Source organism: Rhea americana, unplaced genomic scaffold (genome assembly GCF_003343005.1).
Source record: "Rhea americana isolate MKP2758 unplaced genomic scaffold, rheAme1 scaffold_22, whole genome shotgun sequence".
Lineage (NCBI taxonomy): Eukaryota > Metazoa > Chordata > Aves > Rheiformes > Rheidae > Rhea > Rhea americana.
Window position 1 is genome coordinate 6,972,774 of NW_028186329.1, and position 20,633 is coordinate 6,993,406.

Here is a 20,633-nt window from a genome sequence, read left to right on the forward strand (position 1 = left end):
GCCYGCTGGACCGGCGGCCGCGCGCGGCGCGCGTGTCCAGGCCGCATCCTGCCCGCCTAAGGGCAGACGAGCCGCTGGGCTCAGCGGGACCYGGCGTGGCGGAGCTGTGCGCTGCCGTGGCGCGGCGCGCAAATCGGAGACCTGGTGTTTCCGCTCGCCTCCAGTTGCTCCTCGGGGGTGCCTGAGCGCTGGTTAGCTCTAGTCTGCAAATGAGCACAGCTGGGAAGTGCACACTGAGAGAAATCCAGTTTATTTTGTACAAGGCAGCATACCTCTGCACAGTGAACAAATATATTACAAATCTCTTTTGCCTTAAAAAAGTATTGCCATTTTGATGCCTATTTTCTAAACTAATGCTAATATACAAGAATGTACTTGCTTTGCTTTTTTCTTTTGTTTCTTTTCCTGCTAAACTCTATGCACATCATTTCATTTGGTTTGAAAATCCAGCTTTGAAAAACAGCTGAGCACATCTCTGCTCTCCAGAATCTCATCCCAAAACGTGCAGCAACACACGCACAGACATCGGTCAGGCTGGCAGCGGAGGCGGCTGGTGCTAGATGTCAAGGTAGGTCTCTAAYGAGAGTATTTTGCCGTGAGCTGCCTTTCTCTTGGTATTTCTGAGGTAAGTCTTTCTATACGTATATGTGAAATATAACCCTACTGGTCCCGCAAAATAACTGTCTGGTTACATCTCAAATAYGGCTTTCCTGGAAAACAAACTTGCCCTTGCTGATGAGTCACTGCCCCCATGCATGCATGCAGCATTCACGTACGTATTTCCGCGTTATCCTGCAACATGAAAATCTGCTTCTCTGAGCCCTTGGGGGGGGGGGGGGGGAGATTTTGGGGTGAGCTCAGCTGCCTCACTGCAGAGAGCCGGCGTCCGCGCAGCGGGGCCAGAGCCGCCCGGCGCCGGCGGTGCAGCGTGCCCGGGCTGCCGCGGGGGCTGCGAGCGGCTCGGTGCCGCCGCCCCGGGACCCCTGGGCCCCGCAGCCGGCTGCGAGGAGCCACCTGGGCTTCTCCTAGCGGCCCCGTAGCCCGGCGCAGTAGCCTGGGGTATCATGCTTTAAACAAACTGATCGTTGTTGGCTGCTTTCTCTTAGAGCTCCCTCAGAATGGCGAATGTGCAACAACCTTTTCTTTTGTGTGTGTGTGTATATATATATATATATATTTAAGAAGCAATCAACTTGCTATTCCCATGTTTGCCTACTAAAATTACATATTTAGAGTCAATACTACTTCATGCTCAAAATCTACAAGGAACTCCTTAACAGCAAGTATTCTACTTTCTAGGTCAATAAAGGTTACAAAAAATATTCACGGTGGCTCAGTCCAAAGCTTTACCATTGGCCAACCTCTTGATAAATATTTCACAAACAGCTTGTGAAAAATCAAACCCAGTTTCAGCCTAATTTAATGACATTTCAGGTAGCATCATCAATGCATAAAGCTGCACTACATGGTAATGCAGACAGAATTAAAGGGTGTATCGTAACTGGTATGTGCTGTTAGCTGAGTCAGGATGAGCAGGTCTGTAACGCTGGTGCGGAAAAGCCCAGGTGTCGTAGCGTTACGGAAGGAAAATAAACCAGGGTTAGTCGTGTGCACCTGCGTCGTTCCACGGGTAAACACAGCTGGGTCAGTTTACACCACCTGACAGATCCGGTGCATTTAKCTGACAAAGTAGATGCTGAATAAGGAAAATTAAAGATATCACCAATTACCATTTTATAGATGGTTAAAAAAAAATGTGGTAAGCTGGGCATAAGACTGGTTGGTTAAACTCGACCATTGTCAAACTCTAAAGCTCTCTGGATGCTTGTGAAGATGTTACATAGTAAGACTGCACCGAATGGGCATGTGTAATATTCCTCTGCTCAAATGCCCTGGTACTTAACATAAAYATGAACATATCAGAACTAATTACCAAGCACGGTCTGGCACAGGATGCACATGGCGATGGCAGCAGGGCAGGTTTCCACACAATGCAGCTGAATGAAGTTGCAAACTTCCCTGCTTTCTTTGAGAAAAACATCCATTTCCATGACAAAGATGTAAAATATATTCCAGCATAATCCTAGTCATCTTGTTCCTAACAGCAGAAAGTTTCTCGATGCAGTGGGTGGGATTGTCCATCTGTACTCTAAGCGCTTCTACTTAGAAAGATTTTGTGTTTTATTTTACAGCAAAGCCCGGGTAAGGACGCACCGCGGATAGTTTCTGACCGGAGCCTGTAAGCCCCTTGCTCAGGTGACGGGCTCCAGCCCCGCGTGCGGGAGGTTCCCCTTGGTTCCGGTGACCCATAGAAAAACGTCTTTTGAAATAACATCATGCAGCAGCTGTTGGCCCAAGCTGACGTCCCGCAGCGGCAGGTCCTCGCGTGAGACGGCTGCGCGGCGCCACCGTCCCGCAGCGCGCAAAGGGATCCTCTTCTCGGCTTCCGTGCAGTTCGTAYTGGCGGCGCAGCGCGCCGGGGAAGTTTATCCCTTTAAGACTGCTTGTCCCAAGAGGGCCCGTGCGTCGGGCTGTGCCGGACGGGGAGGAGGTCGTAGTGACTAGGAATGTGGCTGTTCCTAGGCAGGTCGTATGGATTTTGGAGGTAACTGGCACTCCGGCCGCGGGCGTCTTGGAGCACGCTGACGGTGGGCTCTGCGGAGGCAAGGAGAAGCAGGTTAGAGGCGCTATCAGGGACCCCCGGACTGCAGCTCCTCTGCTCGTGCGCTTTGGCGCAACGGCAGAACGCCGCCTTTCCAAACGGCGAGGGACGTCTTCGACAGACCAGCGCTTTCGTGCTTCAAAACCCTGCAGCAGCTTCGGCCAGGGGCCACGAGCGGGGCGCTGCGGCCCCCTCGGCCTGGGAGAGCTGGGGTACTGCGCGCAGGCTCGGCGCCGGAGCGGGGACGAGCTCTTCTGCGCCGCTTCGCGCTCGCGACCGGGCCTCTGCCACGGCGCGTAGCTCCCGAAGCTGCGCGCGGATGTTACCCCGGCCAGCGCCTCGCTCGCCCGGGCCGAGTCTGCGCTGCTCAGGGAAAAAGCAGCAGCTGAACCCACGCGCGAGTTAGAAAATGAGCACGGCGGCGCCGAACGCCAGGGTGTGAACGAAGGGCTCGGTGCTGAGCGCCTTCCCGCGTCACCCCGGGCCACTTACCGACTTCGTAGATGTTTTTGTTGGCCGTCGCCAAAGTTGGCATTTCGGAGTACGGGGACTCCCTGCGGACGGGCGACTTCATCTCCACGTAGCTGCTCTCGGAGTGTTTGCACGTTAAAATGGGTGGATCTTTGATGGTGGCGTAGGGGTTTTCGCTGCTGTTCAGAGAACAAGTGCTGGAGCTGCACACCGACTCCTTCATGTAATCTGCAAGACACGAACGGGGCGGGGGGCGTTTAGCTTTCGTTACGGCTGAACCTTGACGAGGGCAGACAGGGTGGGGGCAAAGGAAGGTCCTTGAAGCATCCAGCACAGACACCCAACGCCTGTGCTCAGGGCCTGYCCAAGCCATTGCATCCACAGTTCACTTAGCAGGAAAAAAAGCCCTGCTCAGTGCTGAAGGTTTTCCTGTAAGAGGTTCTGGTTGTCATTTACTCCGGTATTTAATTTTTGATGGCAGCCTTTTCCCTCCYGCTCCCTGGCTGCTAAGGAGCTACATTTCGTGCCCGCTGTGCTCTCCGCGTGCCCGCGCAGAGCCCCGGTCCCGAGCGGCTCTGCGGGCAGCAGCTGCCGGGGGCTCGCGGGGTGCTGGGCCGCCTGCAGGGTCCGTGTCCCAGGGGCTCGCGCCGACGCCGAACGCCGCGCGTTTGAGAGCAAAGCGGTTCCAGCGGGCGCCGAGCTGCGGCGYGCAGCGCCTGAGCCCGGCGAGCTCCGGTTCCTGGGGCTGCCCAGCGCTCGGCGGAAGCGATCTCTGCACGTCCCCTTCTGCCCTTCAGAACCGCCCCGGTTTCTCCATCTCTACCTCCCTTTTGCTGTTTTTTTTTTTTCCCTCCAGCGTCCGTCCCCTCGGCTGGACAGACGCAGGGGATCGTAGCGGCGGAGGCGCTACGTGGGGAGACCGAGGTTGGCGTGACAGTGGTGACCGCCGGTCTCCCCTGTCGGTGGTCCTGGCTGGGGGGCGCCAGCCTGCTGCAAGGTACTGTGCCAGCCTCGCTTTAAAAAATAAATTAAAAGGAAAAAAAAAATAGAGAATAAATATGTCTTAACATTGACGTTTAAGAACGTGCCATTGCTGCTGTGTGCATCCTGCTGGGCAGTGCCATTAATTTAGAATTAGAGCGATGCAATGAAAGATGAGGCATTTTCTTGTGCTGGGTTACAGTACAAAGGCAGATCCTGGTATATATGAAATACTCCTGGTGAGRTAGCGGGGCTTGCAAAATAGCTGCAATCCCAGTTGCCCCCGCTGTCTGGTATGGGAGACAAAAAGAGAAATTCAGGTTAAGAAACAGACAGACAACAAGACATCGCTTCTCCTTCAGAGAGACTCGTGTGTGTGGCCAGCGGCCGGCCGTGCCCGGCGGCCTGCAGCAAGAGACGGTTCCCGTGCCCCAGCCTCCGCGAGACGAGCACGTCCTCAGCCCCCGCGGCGGGCGGCCGCGGTGAAAGCAGCCTGCCGCCGCAGGCGGGCGACAGCGTCTGCCGCGTGGGACCCTGGTGCCGGAGCACCGCAGAGGACGTGAGGCCTGGGAGAGTCCCTGGCACCAGTACAGGGATTATTTAGTAATAAAATTAAGAAACTCCTAGTCTGACTTCAGGCTGGGTGAGGTTTAACAACGCCTTGGCTTCAAAATGAAACAATTCCCTTTTGTTCCAGTGCAGGAAACAGGAACCCAAGCAGCAAAAATGTTCCCTGGCCCCCTGCAGCAGGGCTTGGCCCTCCGGCTTTAACAGCCTGAGCCCGGTCAGGCAAATCAGCGAAAATCTGTCCTCTCCTTCCAGTGAGCAATGGAGCAACCCTGAAAAACCAAAAACTTTGTACATGAGCGATTAGGATGTTGTTAGCTTTCGCTATGCACATGACTTACGTTACGGTGCCATGCAGTGAGCATCTGCTAGACGGCAAAGACAAATGTTAAAATAAAAAGAAAACTTTTAGGCTGAAAATACCTGCGCTATTCGCCCTGGTCTCCGTTCTTCAGTCTTTGCTGCCGGGAAGGCTGCGCGGGGCTGAGCCGCGGCGGCAAGGAGCCGCGCGCTCCCTGCGCTCCCGGCACTTGCGCCRGCGGGCAGGATTTACACACCCGGGCGGCCGCAAATCCGGCCGGGGCTTTCGAAGCAGCAAGGCCGAAAGGCCCCAGCAAGCTCCAAGGGCAGTGTGAGGCTGCCGGCTCCCTGTGGGCACCGCGGCGCGAAGGCACCGCATCAACACTGCGTTTGGTTTAAACTCATAAAACAGAATAAGGCCAGCTCAGCTCCCTGCGCCGGGGCCGGGACCGCGGCGGATAGCGAGGCGGGCGGCCTCCGACTGCGGTGGCCGAGGCGGGCAGCAGCGCGAGCGCGGTGGGGCTTGGGCTCGCCGCACTCCTTATCCCAGCAGATAGYGAGAAAAAACCCAGCATCCCTACGAGCCAGTTCCTGCTGGCGTAAACGGGAGTTAGGCGTCTAGCTGGAGCTCAGGCCCGGCGCGCCGAAGGCAGCACGATTTGTGGAGCACGGCGCAGGGCTGGTAACGCGCTATCCGCCAGGGAGCCGTTAGCCACGAGACACGTCAGGTGCAGGAGCTCAGTGAATTTAACGCTAAGGGACGTGGAAGCATCTGAGTTGCTTTGTCATTAAGGTAATTTGGGGACAATTAAAAAGCCTGGCATCAATTGTCAAATTGCATTTTGTGAATTAATTTAACTCGGAGCAACCTCACTGCTTAACGTGCAGCCCAGGCATGCCGGGGCCGCGCGCGCTCCGGCCCGGCCGGCGCTGCCTGTCGCTCCGCGCATGTGAGCAGCGGGGCAGGGCCGCCCGCGGGAGCGCGGCGCTCGGGCTGCGCCGGGGGCTGTGCCGGGGGCTGCGCCGGCCCTGCGGTAATCCCGCGAGCGGCTGGCCGTGCCGCGGGACCGCCAGGCTCCTGCTCCAGTTCCGGCCTCCCCGGCTCTGTGCTGCCTGGTGCCAGTCGCCATACCTTTAAAGTAGGTTTTATTTTTGTTACTAGGGACTATAAACGTGCTTGTCCCTCCGCTGCCCTGGTTTACGCTCTCTTTTGCCTCGAATGGCCTCTGGCAGCGTACCGCCGCGGCTCGGTACGTGCTGCCCCGCGTGAGGAGGCGCGCAGAAGGCCGTACGCCGGTAAGGGTGCGCGCCCGCCGGGCAGCGGCCATTCCGGACGGCCTTCGGGGCCGCCTGCCTTTCGGGGACTCATGAACCCGGCTAAGCTTCGCTCTGCTAGGCCAGTGATGTAGGGACAGCTTGTTTCTGCTCTTCAGTCCWGCGTGGTACAGCTGTGGGGAGTGTTCCTGCACGGCGAACGCGTGAGCCGAGCCGCGCGCTCCTGAGCTACGTGCACGAGGGCTCCCAGCCGCTGGGGTTTTAGTGGGTATCATGCAAACGTTAGTTTTCTTTTTTCCCTTACGATATTAGCGCCTGAGGTCAGGTGATTCCATCAGTGCATCAGCATTCCTTAAAAATAAATGAGTAAGGATTCAGCTGCAAAGAAAAGCTTGGAAGTGGTATCTCTGAACCACCACGAGGAATTGCTGCGCTAGCTCCTACGACCTTGTGAACGTCCGGCCACTGTCACGGTGCGCCACGGGCTCAGCGCTGGCAGCGGGCCCTCCGCCGCCTGGCTGCTCCTGCCGCTGCTTCCCCGGCATACAGAGCCACGTCCGGCACCAAGGCCGAGCGGAGCTCGCCCGGGGTGACTCCAGCGACGCAGCGTGCCTAAGCGCCCCGCGCGCTGCCAGCAGAGCCGCTGCGTTGCGGCAGCAGGGTGGCCAAGGGGCCGCCGCTCTCCCGGCTGCCCTGCTCGCCACGCCGGCCTTGCCTGGCTGCCGATTTCCCACGCCGGTGGCTCCCATGGGTGCTTTCGAGCCATTGCCCACTGCGGACTGCAGCAGGGACTGTGTGAGCGGGTAAGACAGAAATCCATCTGGGAAATGTGGAGACGCCGCTCGAGCTCGATCCCGGTCTGATGTCAGCGCAACCCAAAAGCAAGGCATGGGAAAAGGCACCCGGGGATGGGAAAAGGCAGGTGGRACCAGACGCTAGCTGCAAGGTGCAGAACTGGAGACTAAAAGCAAAGCAGGTGCCTGGCCCGGCTTTTCGCCGACTCTTTGGGCTGGGGAGCTGCTTTCAGCTGAGCAGCCCAGCTCGGAGGCTGCTTTCTTGCCGGCTTTCCACTGCGCTCAGCTCGTCGGGGCCCATGCAAGGCCCGGCAGGTGAGGAAGGTGGAAACCGTGCGCCTGGCAGCTTCCCGAGGGCAGGGGCAGGAGGCTGCGCTGGCATTTTGAGGGCTGCTGCCTAAAGTCGGTTCATGGTCTAGCTGTGCAGCTCGGTCATTTCCTAGAGGCTGCTGGAGAGAAGCCAAAGTGTCTGAGCTAACGCTGGCTCCCCGGGCTTGCCTGAACCCAGGCGACTTCAGACTAGACCGTCAGAAACATTTAGATATTCAAAGGTGCACATGGAAGTCCCAGCTGGGACCTTGCTGTGCATTTAACCACGTAAAAACCCCGGGAAGTTTGGTACGTCCTTGCAGTCCTGGTCCCTGCTCCCCAGGTCAATGCCTTGCCCTCGCCAAAGCTCACTATGGCTCTTCGTGGTGACCAAGGACACTACCAAAACAAAACAAAACAAAAACAAAGCAAAAACAACAACAACCAAAAAAAAAAAACCCCAAACAAACAAAACCCTAACTTCTCTGGCATGGGTTCTAGGTCTGTTTTTTTTTGGAAGCTGCGAGGAGAAAACCGTGTAAAGAAAATGGCTCATGGCCTGAATAATAAACAACGCAGGTAGCAGCAGYGAATACTTTTCACAGCTCCCTGTTATGGTGAAGCTTTTCCACATTGGTACATACTGCCTGYGTGGTTGCAGCTAGGGATGTTAATTCCTACTGCACAAGTTCTTGGCGGGTGATTTACTTCATAATCCTAGCAATTTAGTTTGAACTGATTTTTGAACAGACTAATTTTATTTTACTGTATGATTTTTTTTTTTTTCTGAAAAAGTGAATCTTTCAGGTAGCTGACTCCAGTGGATTGAGGCAACTATCTGCACATAATCCTTTTAATATTTTAAATTTACCTTTTAGTCCCATTTTACTAATCTCCTTCATTGACTCTGTGATGTTCTTCACTAAATGTTGTATTGCTATGTTTGTAAGTGGGCACAAAATGCACAGTGTTCTCCAGGCCTGGCTATAGTGCGAGCGGTGCTCTGTGCGTAGCAGCCTTAGCAGGGCAGGTAACAGCCCAGCTCTGCAGCGCCGCAGCAGCCGGCGGGGCTCATGAAACGAGCCGCCTGGGAAAGGGCCATTTTCAGTATTGCTCAGCCAGTTCCAAACGCATACTCGCCCGAGGCTGTTTAGTGCTTACTTCCTGCAACGGCAGCGATATTTCTGTATTTCTAGCTGCGTAAACAGCCACAACGCCCTCGAATGCAAATCAAGGGCCACAGCCCGAATCCTGCCCCTGCAGGACGAGGCAGCCTCTTGGCTCCATCTCCTGGCCCGCGCGGGCCCCAGCCGAGCCCCAGCCCAGGCCCCAGAGCCACCTGGGCTTGGGCCCACGGCCAAGGTGCTGGTACCAGCGCAGGACCCCAGCATGTCTGTACTCGTGGGGATCTGGACCTCAGGTCCTCACTGTGCCATATAGTCCATAAACATAACCAGAGTATTTTCCATGTAAACCTGAAGAGCGGCTSAAACCTCAAAACACTGGGTCTTGTTCATGTGAGTCATCCATGGCCCCTTTTTGGACCTGCCCTGGAACTGGGGTACAGTGACCTCTTAGTGCCATCATGACACATCATTAGCGTCCTGAGGCCATTTCCCAAGCACCTCTAACCCCTCTCTTTCTGCGAGGGCCATGAAGCCAGGGCCAGCTTCTTTTCCTAGTGGCCTTGTTTAAGCTCAGGGCACCCAGAGAGCCTTACAGAGCCATGACCTGGCGGGCACACGCTCCAGGCCATCGCCAGCAATTGCCACCTTGTAGGACAGCAGCTGGTTTCTAACAGAGCCTCCCCGGGGCAGCAAGCTCCACCTGCACCCGCTGCCCTGCAGCAAAGCCCTCCTGTAGCCCCCTGAGCTGCCTTGCGGAGGCAGGCGCCTCCGGCCGCGCGAAGCCTCACAGCCGTAACTCCTGGGCGCCCAGCCCTGCGGCCCGGGTGAGGCGTGCTGCCCGCTGAGCCGGCAGGCGCAGTTTGCGGGCGACTGCTCTGTGCCCCTCTGTGCGGGCAGGGCCGCTCTCCCGGCCCCCAGAGCTCCTAGCTCACCTCGTCTACGACACCCTCCGCACACTCTTTGCCAGGGTGGCTGCAGCACTGGATACCATACCTTTGAAGCTTTTTTCCATTATGTATGTGTTCTGACGTCTATCCATCCCACAAGCACCTGCATAAAAATGATATATAATGGAAAACAAATAAATATTTATGTAAATTGGATTGCTTTGACTACTGAGCAGCATATATTCTTTCCTCTAAATTTTACACCCAGGCCCTCGTTTAGAGAGGCTCTTAAGCACATCCTTAGCTGTAAGCAGGCACTCAGCTTCAGTGGGCGTTCTGGGCATGCCTAAAATTATGCATATGCTTAAGAGTCTCCCTGGAAGGGAGGGATTTCCTGACACAGGGCACTGCTCATTACCAAGAACAGCTATCCATCAGGACAACAACAACAAAAAAACCACCTTCTGATACGCTCATTACTGATTCACTGCATTAAATGCAGAAAAGAAACCCAAAACAGATCAATTAAAGTTTTAGACTGCAGGTCACATTACCTTACTCTGTGACTAATTTTAGGCTTTGTTTCCTTGATGGGTCRTATGTTATTTAATTCACAGTCCCAGATTCCAAAATAGTGTATACGGTAGCTCTAAATCAGTTTACATGACTTTTTGCTTTAAAATTCGCATAATTCAATTACTGCTGTGAGACGTGTCCCTGAATGACTACAGCAGGCTGAACGTGCAGCAATTAAGAGTGCAGAGTTGATAGCAAAGACTTCTGCCTTAAGCGATTGCAGAAAAAGTTGCCACTACTTACATAGGCAGAGGTAGAAGGGGATGGGAACCTTTTCCATTTTCACTATTGAAAATTATCCTAGATATCAATCAGGTCAAAGGAAAATCTAATGAAAGGCTTTAAATCTTTTTAACGACATAGTCTGATATTTCTTATTGACTAGCAAAATCAACACAAATTTGGTTACTGAAATAGATATGTCTTAGTGGCTTATAGTATCCACCATCACATAACTTAGTTACGTTGTTAGACGAGCTCCACAAACAGCACGTCCCAGAAGTCTCCCTGCTGTTTGTCCTTGAATGTCCTCTGGTCGCTAAAGAAAGAACTGCCACCACCGCTGGCAGTGCCATCCCAGTTCCTTTCTCGTGGTAAAACTTTTTGATTTTTTGCTAACCAAGGAAATCACTGAATAGGTAATTGCTGTGTTAGGGAGACATCAGAGATGATGATAACTTTTGCTCTGATTCTCAAAGTCACCATCGCCAAGCACAAGAAAGGGGCTGGAGATACATGACCGCATCTGGGACGGTGCTAGTTCCCTTTCGGCCTGGAGTGAGCCCACAAAACTATCTGAGGAGCTTCACACTTTGTTTTCTACTGCTGCTTAKGAGCCATTTCTTAGCACAGTGGGGAAACTCCATCACATAACAGTATTTTTTTTGGGGTGGGGGGGAATGGGCTAGATGATCTCCAGAGGCTCCTTCCAACCTCAACCGTTCCGCAAKTCTGTGATTATCTGGGTGCTTTTTGGCTCTCCTGCATTTTGCTAGGGGAGACTTTTAAGCACAGGGGACAGAGCTGACTCGTCCCGTGGTTCACGTCCACAGGGCCTGTGCTCCCTGCCCAGGGATGCATGTGAAGAGCTGCTGATTTCACGAGCCTTGGATGAGTTACTTACTTTGGATCATGACTTAGTTCACACCAGTAAATTGAAATTCTGACAAGCCATGCTGAAGTTAGAGATACACAAAAAGAAYAGGAGTGATCCTGTAGGACAGTGTCCTCGTAACTGCCTGGGCTTAATGAGCACATCCTGATGTCTAGGCTAAGGACCATGAAGATTTCATGACTTATCAAAACAGAAGTCATGCTGGAACAGTTCGCTGTGCTTGCTGCAGAGTCAATCAACATGTGTATAACGGTGCATCTGCTCTGAGCTGCCTCCTGAGATTTTTTACAGAGATGTTCCCATTGCAAATGCGAAGCCCTAGACCTGAACAAAGGCTAGCAAGGCCTGAGCCCTTGGTGGTGGGGGGGGTGTGCTGTGATGACCCAGCAATATCAACCTGCACCTGTTTTTGTGGCTCACTGTTGAAGGAATCCACCTTCTGATCATTTTTAATTAGCTCAGTTTCACCGGCGTTGCTGCCAGGCCTATGGGGAACATCAGCTATGGCCGCTCAACGCAGAGGGACTAGAGCAAGCCAGAGCCGCCACGTGGCCGACAGTCCCAGCTCTGCACCAAGAGCTACATGCAGCAATGCGAAGACAAAGCATCCCCTGTGGCTAGCTGGACGTGGTTGCATTGACCAGCAGCAACCACAAAGCTGCCAAAGCCACTTCTCCCTGCTGCCACAGGTTCCCCAAATGCCCACCTCTCCACCACACGTCCATGAGAATTATCTATGCGCTGGATGCTGCTATCTGAAGAGTGCTCACCACTGTCCTCCAACTCCATTTAACAGATACGATTATCTCTAGGAGAAAGCCCCCCAAAAATGGTATTTGAATCTACAGGCAAATGTGCCAGCTGTGATAATGTAGGGTGACAGAGCAATTGAACTAGGACAGGAGCAGGCACCCTCACAGACAGTCTGACCCACCAGGCCTGCTGAAACACGGCTCCTTGCCAAAGACTGCTGTACCTTCTCTAGTCAGGTCCTAATAGCAAGAATACTAATAACTAAGAAGAATAGAAAAATTGACCATATGCTGATGACATTGAGTTAATCAAATGTGCGCTGTCTTCTTAGGGGTTTTAACAGCCTTTGCTCTGCTCCTTGTATCTCCTGGTTGAAAAGGATACAGAGCTGGCAACTGAAGTTCTGCAAACATTTGGGGAAAAATTTCTTGCAGATTAGTAAGATCCACTGTATACASGCACACATGCACACACACACGTATATATGCACACAGTAGATACATATATATGCATGTGCACATGTATGTATATGTATGTATACATGTACATATATATGTATATAGAAAAAAACTCATCATAGGGGGGGTGTGTGTGTGTGTGTTGGAACAAACTAACATAAAAACATGTTAGAAGTCTATAAGGCTTCTAACAAACCTATAGGCAATTTTTGTGAGCTGATGCTCCGTCTCGGTTGGTGTGAAAAGCCTGTCCTTTGRGGTCACTGCTGCAGCAAATGGCATCGCAGGCTGAAGAACTGGGGGGGCCACTAGACAAAAAGAGGGTTTCCATCCATGCAGAGTTTCTCCTCCATTTCCCTGGAAGTCCTCTTCCCTACCCATAGCTCATGTCCACACCTGCTGTCCGTAATACTTTGCGAGGTCACAGCAGAGTTGTTGCCAGCTGCTCTTCTAACTCTTTTTAACTGAGTGCAGCTGTGCTGTGAACAGGAGGCTGCRCAATGCTGGGATACAATTTCCACATATGATCTGGAGCAGCTGAGCCAGAAGAGCTGAGGTTTGTGGTGGGATGTGAAGGTGGTACACCTCTTTACCTCTTCTGTATTTTCATATATGATGTTCTTTCAGAGTCAAGATACCTTATATGACTTTATTATATTTCATTTACTTTTAATGTTTATAATTCAACTTTATTTTTTTCCTTTCTTCTGTAATTTGCACATATAAAGGGAATCTGCAACTTCTATTGCACAGAAGTAATGCAGTTAAATGAATGGCCTTGCTCTGCGCAAGAGCATAAAAAGTTATGAAAGATAGCATAAACAAACATTAGCTTTGGTGCAGAAAAGGAAAAAAAATCTCATTTTTATCATTTAGTGTGAAACAGGCATTTTGAAATGAGGAAAAAAGGTATCAAAGAACATCTGGACTGCCAAATGCTATGGAAAAAATTGCTACTATTTTTGCTGGAGATCACTTACTAAAGTATTTATCACTTCTGCGTATCATTGGCACTGCACAAGCATTTAGTACAGCTTCTGCCAGTAAAATAAGATGCACGAATATAGGGCAAGTGTGGCACGCAGGGAATTCATGGCACCACAAATAAAGCTAGTGAGTAAAGCTGTAAAATGGTAAAAGGAAAATCAACTTGGTTCAAGGAGCATTTGGAAATCTTCACCTCCCCCAGTTCTCTGTGTTATCGCGGAGACACAAGAGTAGTTCTGCAGGTTACTATAGAGAAGAAACCACTAATGGTTGTTAGCGATGGAGAAAGCGTTGCACTGAAGCTCTACAACTTTGTGATTTTCCTGATGCAGGGAAAACTCGATCTTTGGAACAAGCCATGGTGTGTGACCAGAAGAGCAGTGATGAGATGTGATGCCTGGTGGAGTGTCATGCTAGTTCCGCAGCCAGGTGAGCTGTGAGATGATTGACCTTAAAAATCCTGTAATACTGCTCAATGCTGCACTTCCCTRCACAGTGTAGATTCCCAGTAAAATGTTAGTAATCCCAGCAAAGGGAAGGGAAAAGCTTTCTGCCACTGACATGCTAAACTCCAAGTGCTCAGATTGGAAAACAAATGGCAGTCAAAGCACTAAATCTGGCCAGGTTTTGAGGAAAAGCTGCTAAAAACCCTGTTAAAACTGAAGCCAGGGAGAATAAATGGAGAAAGGCCAATCAGACCTCACTCTTGGCTTGTTCACACTGGCTGGTGGTGCAAAACTGCCTGAAAAACACCCCTGTACCAGCACCCGGGAGGCAGCAGCGCCGAGCCCACAGGCCAGYGCCCCCCAGGGCTGCACGGAGGGGTTTATCAAGATGGCAGCATACAGCACTAAACKGTATTAAACACAAAAGAAAGATAAAAACAAAACCAAATTTGAACTTGCACTGTTCTAAGTTTGTCCTTAAAAACCATTTATAGAATAGATGAATGATTCAACCGACCAGCTGGGGAAGTGATGAGCCCAGAGCGAGCACTGACTCTGCTGGTTGAATCCGTRCTTTGTGCTAAAGGCAACGATTTTCAAATCTCGATCTTTCACTCCTGGAAATTCTGAGAGTGAAATAAAGACAATACTGATATTCTTCATTATTGTTAACGCCTTTATGAAAGGCAGATTTGGATCTGGAATTCCTCTAAAGTCTACTAAAATCATTAAATTGTTTAAAAATTACTGACCGAGTTCATTCAGATAGCTGTAGGGTCTCCAGTCTGCGGTTTCTCTGTCAAGGGTTTTGTTACTGAGCTGTTCAAAAAGTATGGTAACGGGTTAATGCTGCCCGAAAGAGACGGTTCCCGCCCGAGAGTTCAGCCCCGTGATGCCATGAAGCGAAACAGTAGATGACTACCCCCATGGGCTCACCAGTTCCGCTCTTTTTCGGTAGGAAGCCTGGCAGCTGTTCACTAGCATTAGGGAAAAGCACAGAGGTAAGTCACTTCAGCGAGCAATGAACACAAGCATGCGGGAAAGGACAGGATTTCCTTGCGTAGACGGTAATCCCGTCTACAATTCCCTGTTGCCGACGTGGAAAGGCGCCTGTCGGCGGGTCAGGCAGCCGGGCTCAGCCCTGATGTGTTGCAAGAAAATGCTTAAAGGAGGCTGGAATTCAAGCACAGTATTCAAAGGTGCCAGAACCTTTCATTTTTCCTGCTCTCTCGTTAACTTTTGTTTCTCTATTCACAGTGGATTCTAAGATGGGCAACAAAAACTGGCTGCCCTGGCTTTGCCYGTGCAGAAGTGCCTGTCAGCCGCAGAGCGGCAGGGCTACCGGCGCCTGGGCTATGACGGGGACCCGCAGGACCGCGACGGGCACCCGCAGGACCACGGCGCCAGCCGAGCACTCCTCCACGAGCCCCAAAGCTCGCCAGCCTCTCCCTTAGCGCCAGAGCCAGTGTCTGCAGCTCCTCCGTCCCAGGAGCCCCGCATTTAGGACAAATACACTATATTTTACAAACTGGGCATTGGCATTCACCAGCCCCTATCTGCTCTGAGAAACTGGGTTTCATTTGGGTGAAGACTTGTAACAACCAGAGGCAAAACCTTGCCCTCGGTTACCRAATTCTGGGATACAGAGCATGGTCTGAGGCGTTTTTACATCCCATGTAATRTGCTGGAGTTTACAGAAACACAGGAGAAACCACAGCGCAAGCAGTGCACAGAGACACAGCAGAAAGGTGCACGAACACACACACATGTATACACACAGCCRGGTTGCTCTACAAGCAAATGCACAGTATTTCCAGAGCTGTCCAGATGATGCTTTTGCACAGACAGCTCTCATCATTTGCAAAGCCCGTAACTCTGCTCCGAATGGGCTGACCTCCATCCCTGGAAGCAGGATTCAGGACCCACGATAGTGTGCACACACCAGCTAACACAAACACRCATGCATGTACATATATGTGTGCACATACATATCCGTACAGACGTCGTATGCGTGTATAGACACACGGACAGCGAGATGAACGCCAGCCTGCTGGGTGAGAGAGGAGCCCATTGCAGATCCACCTGAAAGAGCCACTGTGCTGAGCCACCGGCAGTGACCTTGAAAGAGGCATTAATGCGGGAGGCGCTGGGCCCTGCGCTCTGCGGGGAGCCAGCCCAGATGGTCTCACGGTCCCCTGCGACCCTGCAGTCCACGAGCCTCACATCAGGCAGCACGAGCAGCGCAGCGACAGCGATAGCTCTGCTTTGCTGGGCTCCGGCCCCTTCTCTGTCTATATTCCCGCTAGAGCAACGTGGGTCGTCAGCCCATGAGACGCCCTTGCACCAGCCGCTCTGCTCGAGGACGTGCCCGGAGCAGAGGGAAAGCCGGTAACGCCGGGTGCCGGCAATACTTCCAGAGCCGGCGCGGCCCGCGAGCAGCGGCTGCGACTGCACCTCCCTGCTCCTGGCACGGGCTGTGCATCTGCACTCTGCCACTTGATGACACAGGAGTCAWTTCTTTAGTATTCAGCAGCTCCTTTTACTCCCTGGAGACAAGGACCATCCACACGGACAGGAGGCGTGCAGGACGGACAGATGGACGGGGCAGTCAGAACAAACAGGCAACAAGGAGGCGATGGAAAGCAGAGCGTTTTGGAACGCGCTCACAGAGGCAGGAAGCCTCCGCTCCTGGCCCCAGGTTCCGGCAGCGTGGATCAGTGCAGCCYCGCTAACCGCACCGTCACTTGTCATCAGCTAAGCCCATGGCTTTTTTTGTTTTTTTTTCTTTATTTTAAAACCTGCAGCAGTAACATGAATGCTGATTTTCAACCCAGCTGCACTATTTAGATCATATTTATTGCAGTCTTGGGGTTTCTATTAAAAGCCTTGTTTTTGCAGGATTTATAAATCAGCTCACAAACCTAAAATTTGGCATGAAGAGCTATGGGCTAGAATTGATTTTTTTAATTAAATGATTTGGGAACATTTCTGAATGCAGTAATTATGAAGAAATGTGATTATAGCTGTCTCTYTGTGCTATTATCATTTGTTAACACAGTATAGTTTGTTAAAAATTTCTCTTAAGATAGAAGGTACTTTAATTTTTACTGTGAAGCAAAATTGCTTTTCCAGAGGAAAAATACTTCATAGTAAATTTATCCACTAAAAATCCAACTGTGTAATTTTAGCAACCTGGTTAAAACTACCTCATAGCTGGCAACATTTCCTTTAAGATCAATGAGAAACTTGCATGAGTAAAAACAAGTTATTATTTGCCCATCTGAGATAGCTGAAGGGATTGCAATGGCGAGCTCATCACCAACATTCAATTTGTCAACGTCTAGATTTTCTAAGGAGCCCAAGGTAACTAGGCAAAGAAGTGCTGGCACTAAGGCCGTCACACCTTCAGCCTGCCGCTTTGCCATTACCCTCCCCGACCTCAGGGCGTCCAGGGTCCCAGCCCGGGATTCTAAGTTTCAGAGGGCCATCTCGAACACTAAGAGGTTGTTCTATATTTGACGTCCTCACCTTTTTCTAGGACAAATTTTAGTCAAATCTACTTTAATGATGCTTTTTGTGGTTGAATTCATTTTTATTATTTGGGTAATATCCAGTCAGACTATTTCCAGTGACCTCTGTTTTGCAATTTCTAATTTTATGTGAAGTCTTTGGTAGAATTTAGAACTTCCTTTTAATAGCTGTGAATCTGCCAGCTTTAAAAATTCAGGGCAGGGCATTTAAGAGCAATTGATTTTTATGAAGTCTGCAGAAACTAGCATCACCTGTGCTCTCGCAGCAATGCTGCTCTCCCTGGGTAGGGTGGGAGGCTGAAATTAACAGCTCTGCAAAAGAGCAAGGTGAGAATATGCCAGCAGCTCAGGAAGACCAGTGCAGCACACGCACGCTGTATACAGAATATTTTTTGACACATTTGCAGCCATTCGTAAAAGTGAGATTTATATTCCTAAATTCATGCACTATTCAAAAACCCAGATATAGAGCTCGCCTTGGTGCACTGAGAGTGCTTCAGGGAACAGTCCCACCAAGCTCRCTCTGGGAGAAGGAGCTCCTCAGCAGCTTTCGAAACCTGATCTCTAATTCAGGCAATGAAACTGATGTGCATGGAGGAAAACATGCATCTCTCTCTATCTGCTTTTGAAAATCCTCAGTTCTGTAACAGTTTCACTTCAGGTCATGTACTACYCTCCCTGCTAACTTGCAGCATCATTATTGTTTGCTGTTGCCAAAGACATAAAAAAAAATAAAAGCAACACCTAATTGGGAAAGCTAAGAGGCAAAGGGTCAAATTTTGGCTTCTCCAARACTAATAGTAAAATACCAGTATTTCACCCAAGATGACTAGCAAGCTTGGTCACATGGGAAGAGCATTTATATGTTGTATGAAGCTGGTAGCTGGTAGCTAACAGGTTGCACTGGGGTGCTGGGCCCCTCCACCACCTCCCTCATGCCAGGGATGCAGGATTGGTCTCCTGGACCTTGAGCAGAGACCAGCTCCATCCCGCCGACTCCTGCTGGCAACGGGAGCAGTCGTGGGGACGCYGGGCTAGAAGGGCCTTGGTCACTGCGTCGCTGCGTCCAGCCCCTTGCCTAACTGCTCGAGTGCCATCTGAACAGCAGTCATGGTGCTCTGCCCSATTACTCCTACGGGGAAGCTCTTCCAGAAAAACAGAAAAGGAAAGTGGATACGAGAGGAAACAGAAAAGATAATAAAGTGGAGAGGGCACATGGGAAGAGGAGAGAAAAGGCAAAAGAAGATACAGAAAGAGGGAAGAGGACAGGMGGGGAGGACCCTCGAGAGATCCTCCAGCTGGAGCACGGTGGCATGTCCCCACTGTCGCTGGAGCGGTCTCTCTGGGYGTGCTGCAGGAACTGGCTCCAGCCCCTCGCCTCGAGCACGGCACCCTGCAAGCACAGCGCGGGAGCCCAGCCAGGGCCCAGCTCAACCTTTCCTCCAGCTCCTCCGGCATTTCTTTTTTTTGCATCTGTGCTGGCTCCTCTGTGACCCCAGCTGGCACTATAAGGAACCGAACCCTCCATGCAYGACTTGTGCACATTTCCCTGCAGAAGGTAGGAATGGCACCAACCAAACTGATTAGGAAATGAAACTCGTTAAAGCAGCCATTAGGGGCTTTACAGGCTCTTTTGTCTTACTTGGTCGGAGAATTGCGCAGTGAGAAGCAGCTTATTTTTGGCCATCCTCAGCTATTCAGTGCTGCAAAGCATTCTCATGAATAAGTAAGACTGTAGGAGATCTAAAGGAAAAATTAGGCCATATATTTTGGTAAGTGCCCTAAAAATACCCGATCCATGGTTTTTCATTTTTTAAACAGCAGGACAACGTTCTGACCGGCTGCCTGAGAGCCAGTAGCACAGCAAGGCAAACAGCTTCCAGGCTAGTCCAAATGCRTTGCTTGGGTTTTATTTCTTCTCAGCAGCCAACTGTTTGAAGTGGCTATGTGACAAGCTGGCACTGCAGGCTGGGAAATCAAGAGAGGTGTTTGCTTTGACCTTTGCTGAATTCATTTCAATCACTGCTACAGGATTAGTGGTCTAKACCCACACTCATGGTGTTCATCCTAAATTTGACATTATGAGCATTTGCACTTTCAATTTGGGGAGCAAAAATGCATGATGCAAGGGGACCATCTACATGGGAAAAYGTATTTACACATCTGCCTAAACTTTTCTCTGAGAAATCTCTGGAGTCAGCCTTYTTATTACATTTTAATGAGATTTTCTTCTAATAACCAAGAAATGTCTTAAAGGAACATATGTGGAAAATTTTTGCACACCCTTTTCAGTAGCTTAGAATCTTTTCTTGCATTAATTTTGTTCTTGTGGCTTTTTAGTTGCAGAGCTACATTTGGATTAAGGTGACACAGTCTGCAAGTACCATCATCTATAAAACTGACATCYTCAATTAAATCAATTACATTTCCTTTTTCGTCTGCTCCCTCCCCCCTGCCCCATCCTAGCTTATTATGGCTCAAAAAGGAAGCACTCTCTTACCATTTATCATATCTAAATCTACAGCCAAAACACTGAATTTTGTAATAGTACAACCCATGAATGCTCACAGGAAATCAATAGCAACATGTGATAAGTAAGGTGCTACCGGACATTTGAGCAATACAATGTAAAGAACGCTACTGCAGAGCCGTAAGGAGCAGCGAAGCTCTCAGAAAGCCCTGGGACGGGAACAGCGCTCAGAGCCACCCCAGACAGGTGCCCCCACGTAGCCGTCTCGACTGTGCCGAGGGGCGTTTGACAGCACTCATCCAGCAAATGACGACGTGGCAAAGGTAGATTCCTGGCTGAATGYTTCACCAATTTACTTTTGTTTTATTAATGGATGATTTAGCTTTTTTAGAAATGAATATACCTTAAAGTTGCTGAGCCTCTAAGGCCTATGGACCCATGCTAGCATGTGCTGAAACTCCAGTTACCATGCACAGGTTACAGAGATACATGCAGGGGAAAGCAGACCTTTCTGTGCTCAGTAGAGCTACGGTGCCAGGATACTGCTATGCTGGAWTTTAAATCGTGCTGGCAGACAACAGCATCCAACAGGCACTACTTCAGTGTATTTCCTTGAACTGATAAGAACAAGGCTACAGCGGGGTGGAATAATATCTACCTTACTGGAGCTGTTTCCATCCAGATTACTGGTAAAGCAGCGTGAAGTCACACCACATGACAGAGTGTGGTAGCTTGGATTGGAAAAGCAATGTACACTGCCGCTACCTTGAGATTGATCTGGGAAGAAAACAAGTCATCACAAAATACTTTGGAAGCCATAACGATACTTAAGCAACTGAACACACGCTAGAGAAGATCAAGYTTAGAAAAGCAATAAGCATTTTGCTAGAGAATTGGCTATTATAAGACATCTCCAGACTGAATCT

At 50.7% G+C, this 20,633-nt stretch overlaps 1 protein-coding gene across 1 annotated transcript in view; it reads right to left on the reverse strand.

The window, feature by feature from the left end:
* Window positions 1–828: 828 nt before the first annotated feature.
* The window catches only part of MEGF11 (multiple EGF like domains 11), a 275,408-nt gene continuing 255,603 nt past the window's right edge, over window positions 829–20,633 (reverse strand). Inside the window, exons 21-25 of the mRNA XM_085305434.1 lie at window positions 20,366–20,484; window positions 14,460–14,526; window positions 9,480–9,536; window positions 3,155–3,361; window positions 829–2,655 (exon numbers count right to left, since the gene is read on the reverse strand). Coding sequence (XP_085161560.1) covers window positions 2,495–2,655; window positions 3,155–3,361; window positions 9,480–9,536; window positions 14,460–14,526; window positions 20,366–20,484 — 611 coding nt within the window. The 3' untranslated portion in view covers window positions 829–2,494. The remainder of the gene's footprint in view (window positions 2,656–3,154; window positions 3,362–9,479; window positions 9,537–14,459; window positions 14,527–20,365; window positions 20,485–20,633) is intronic.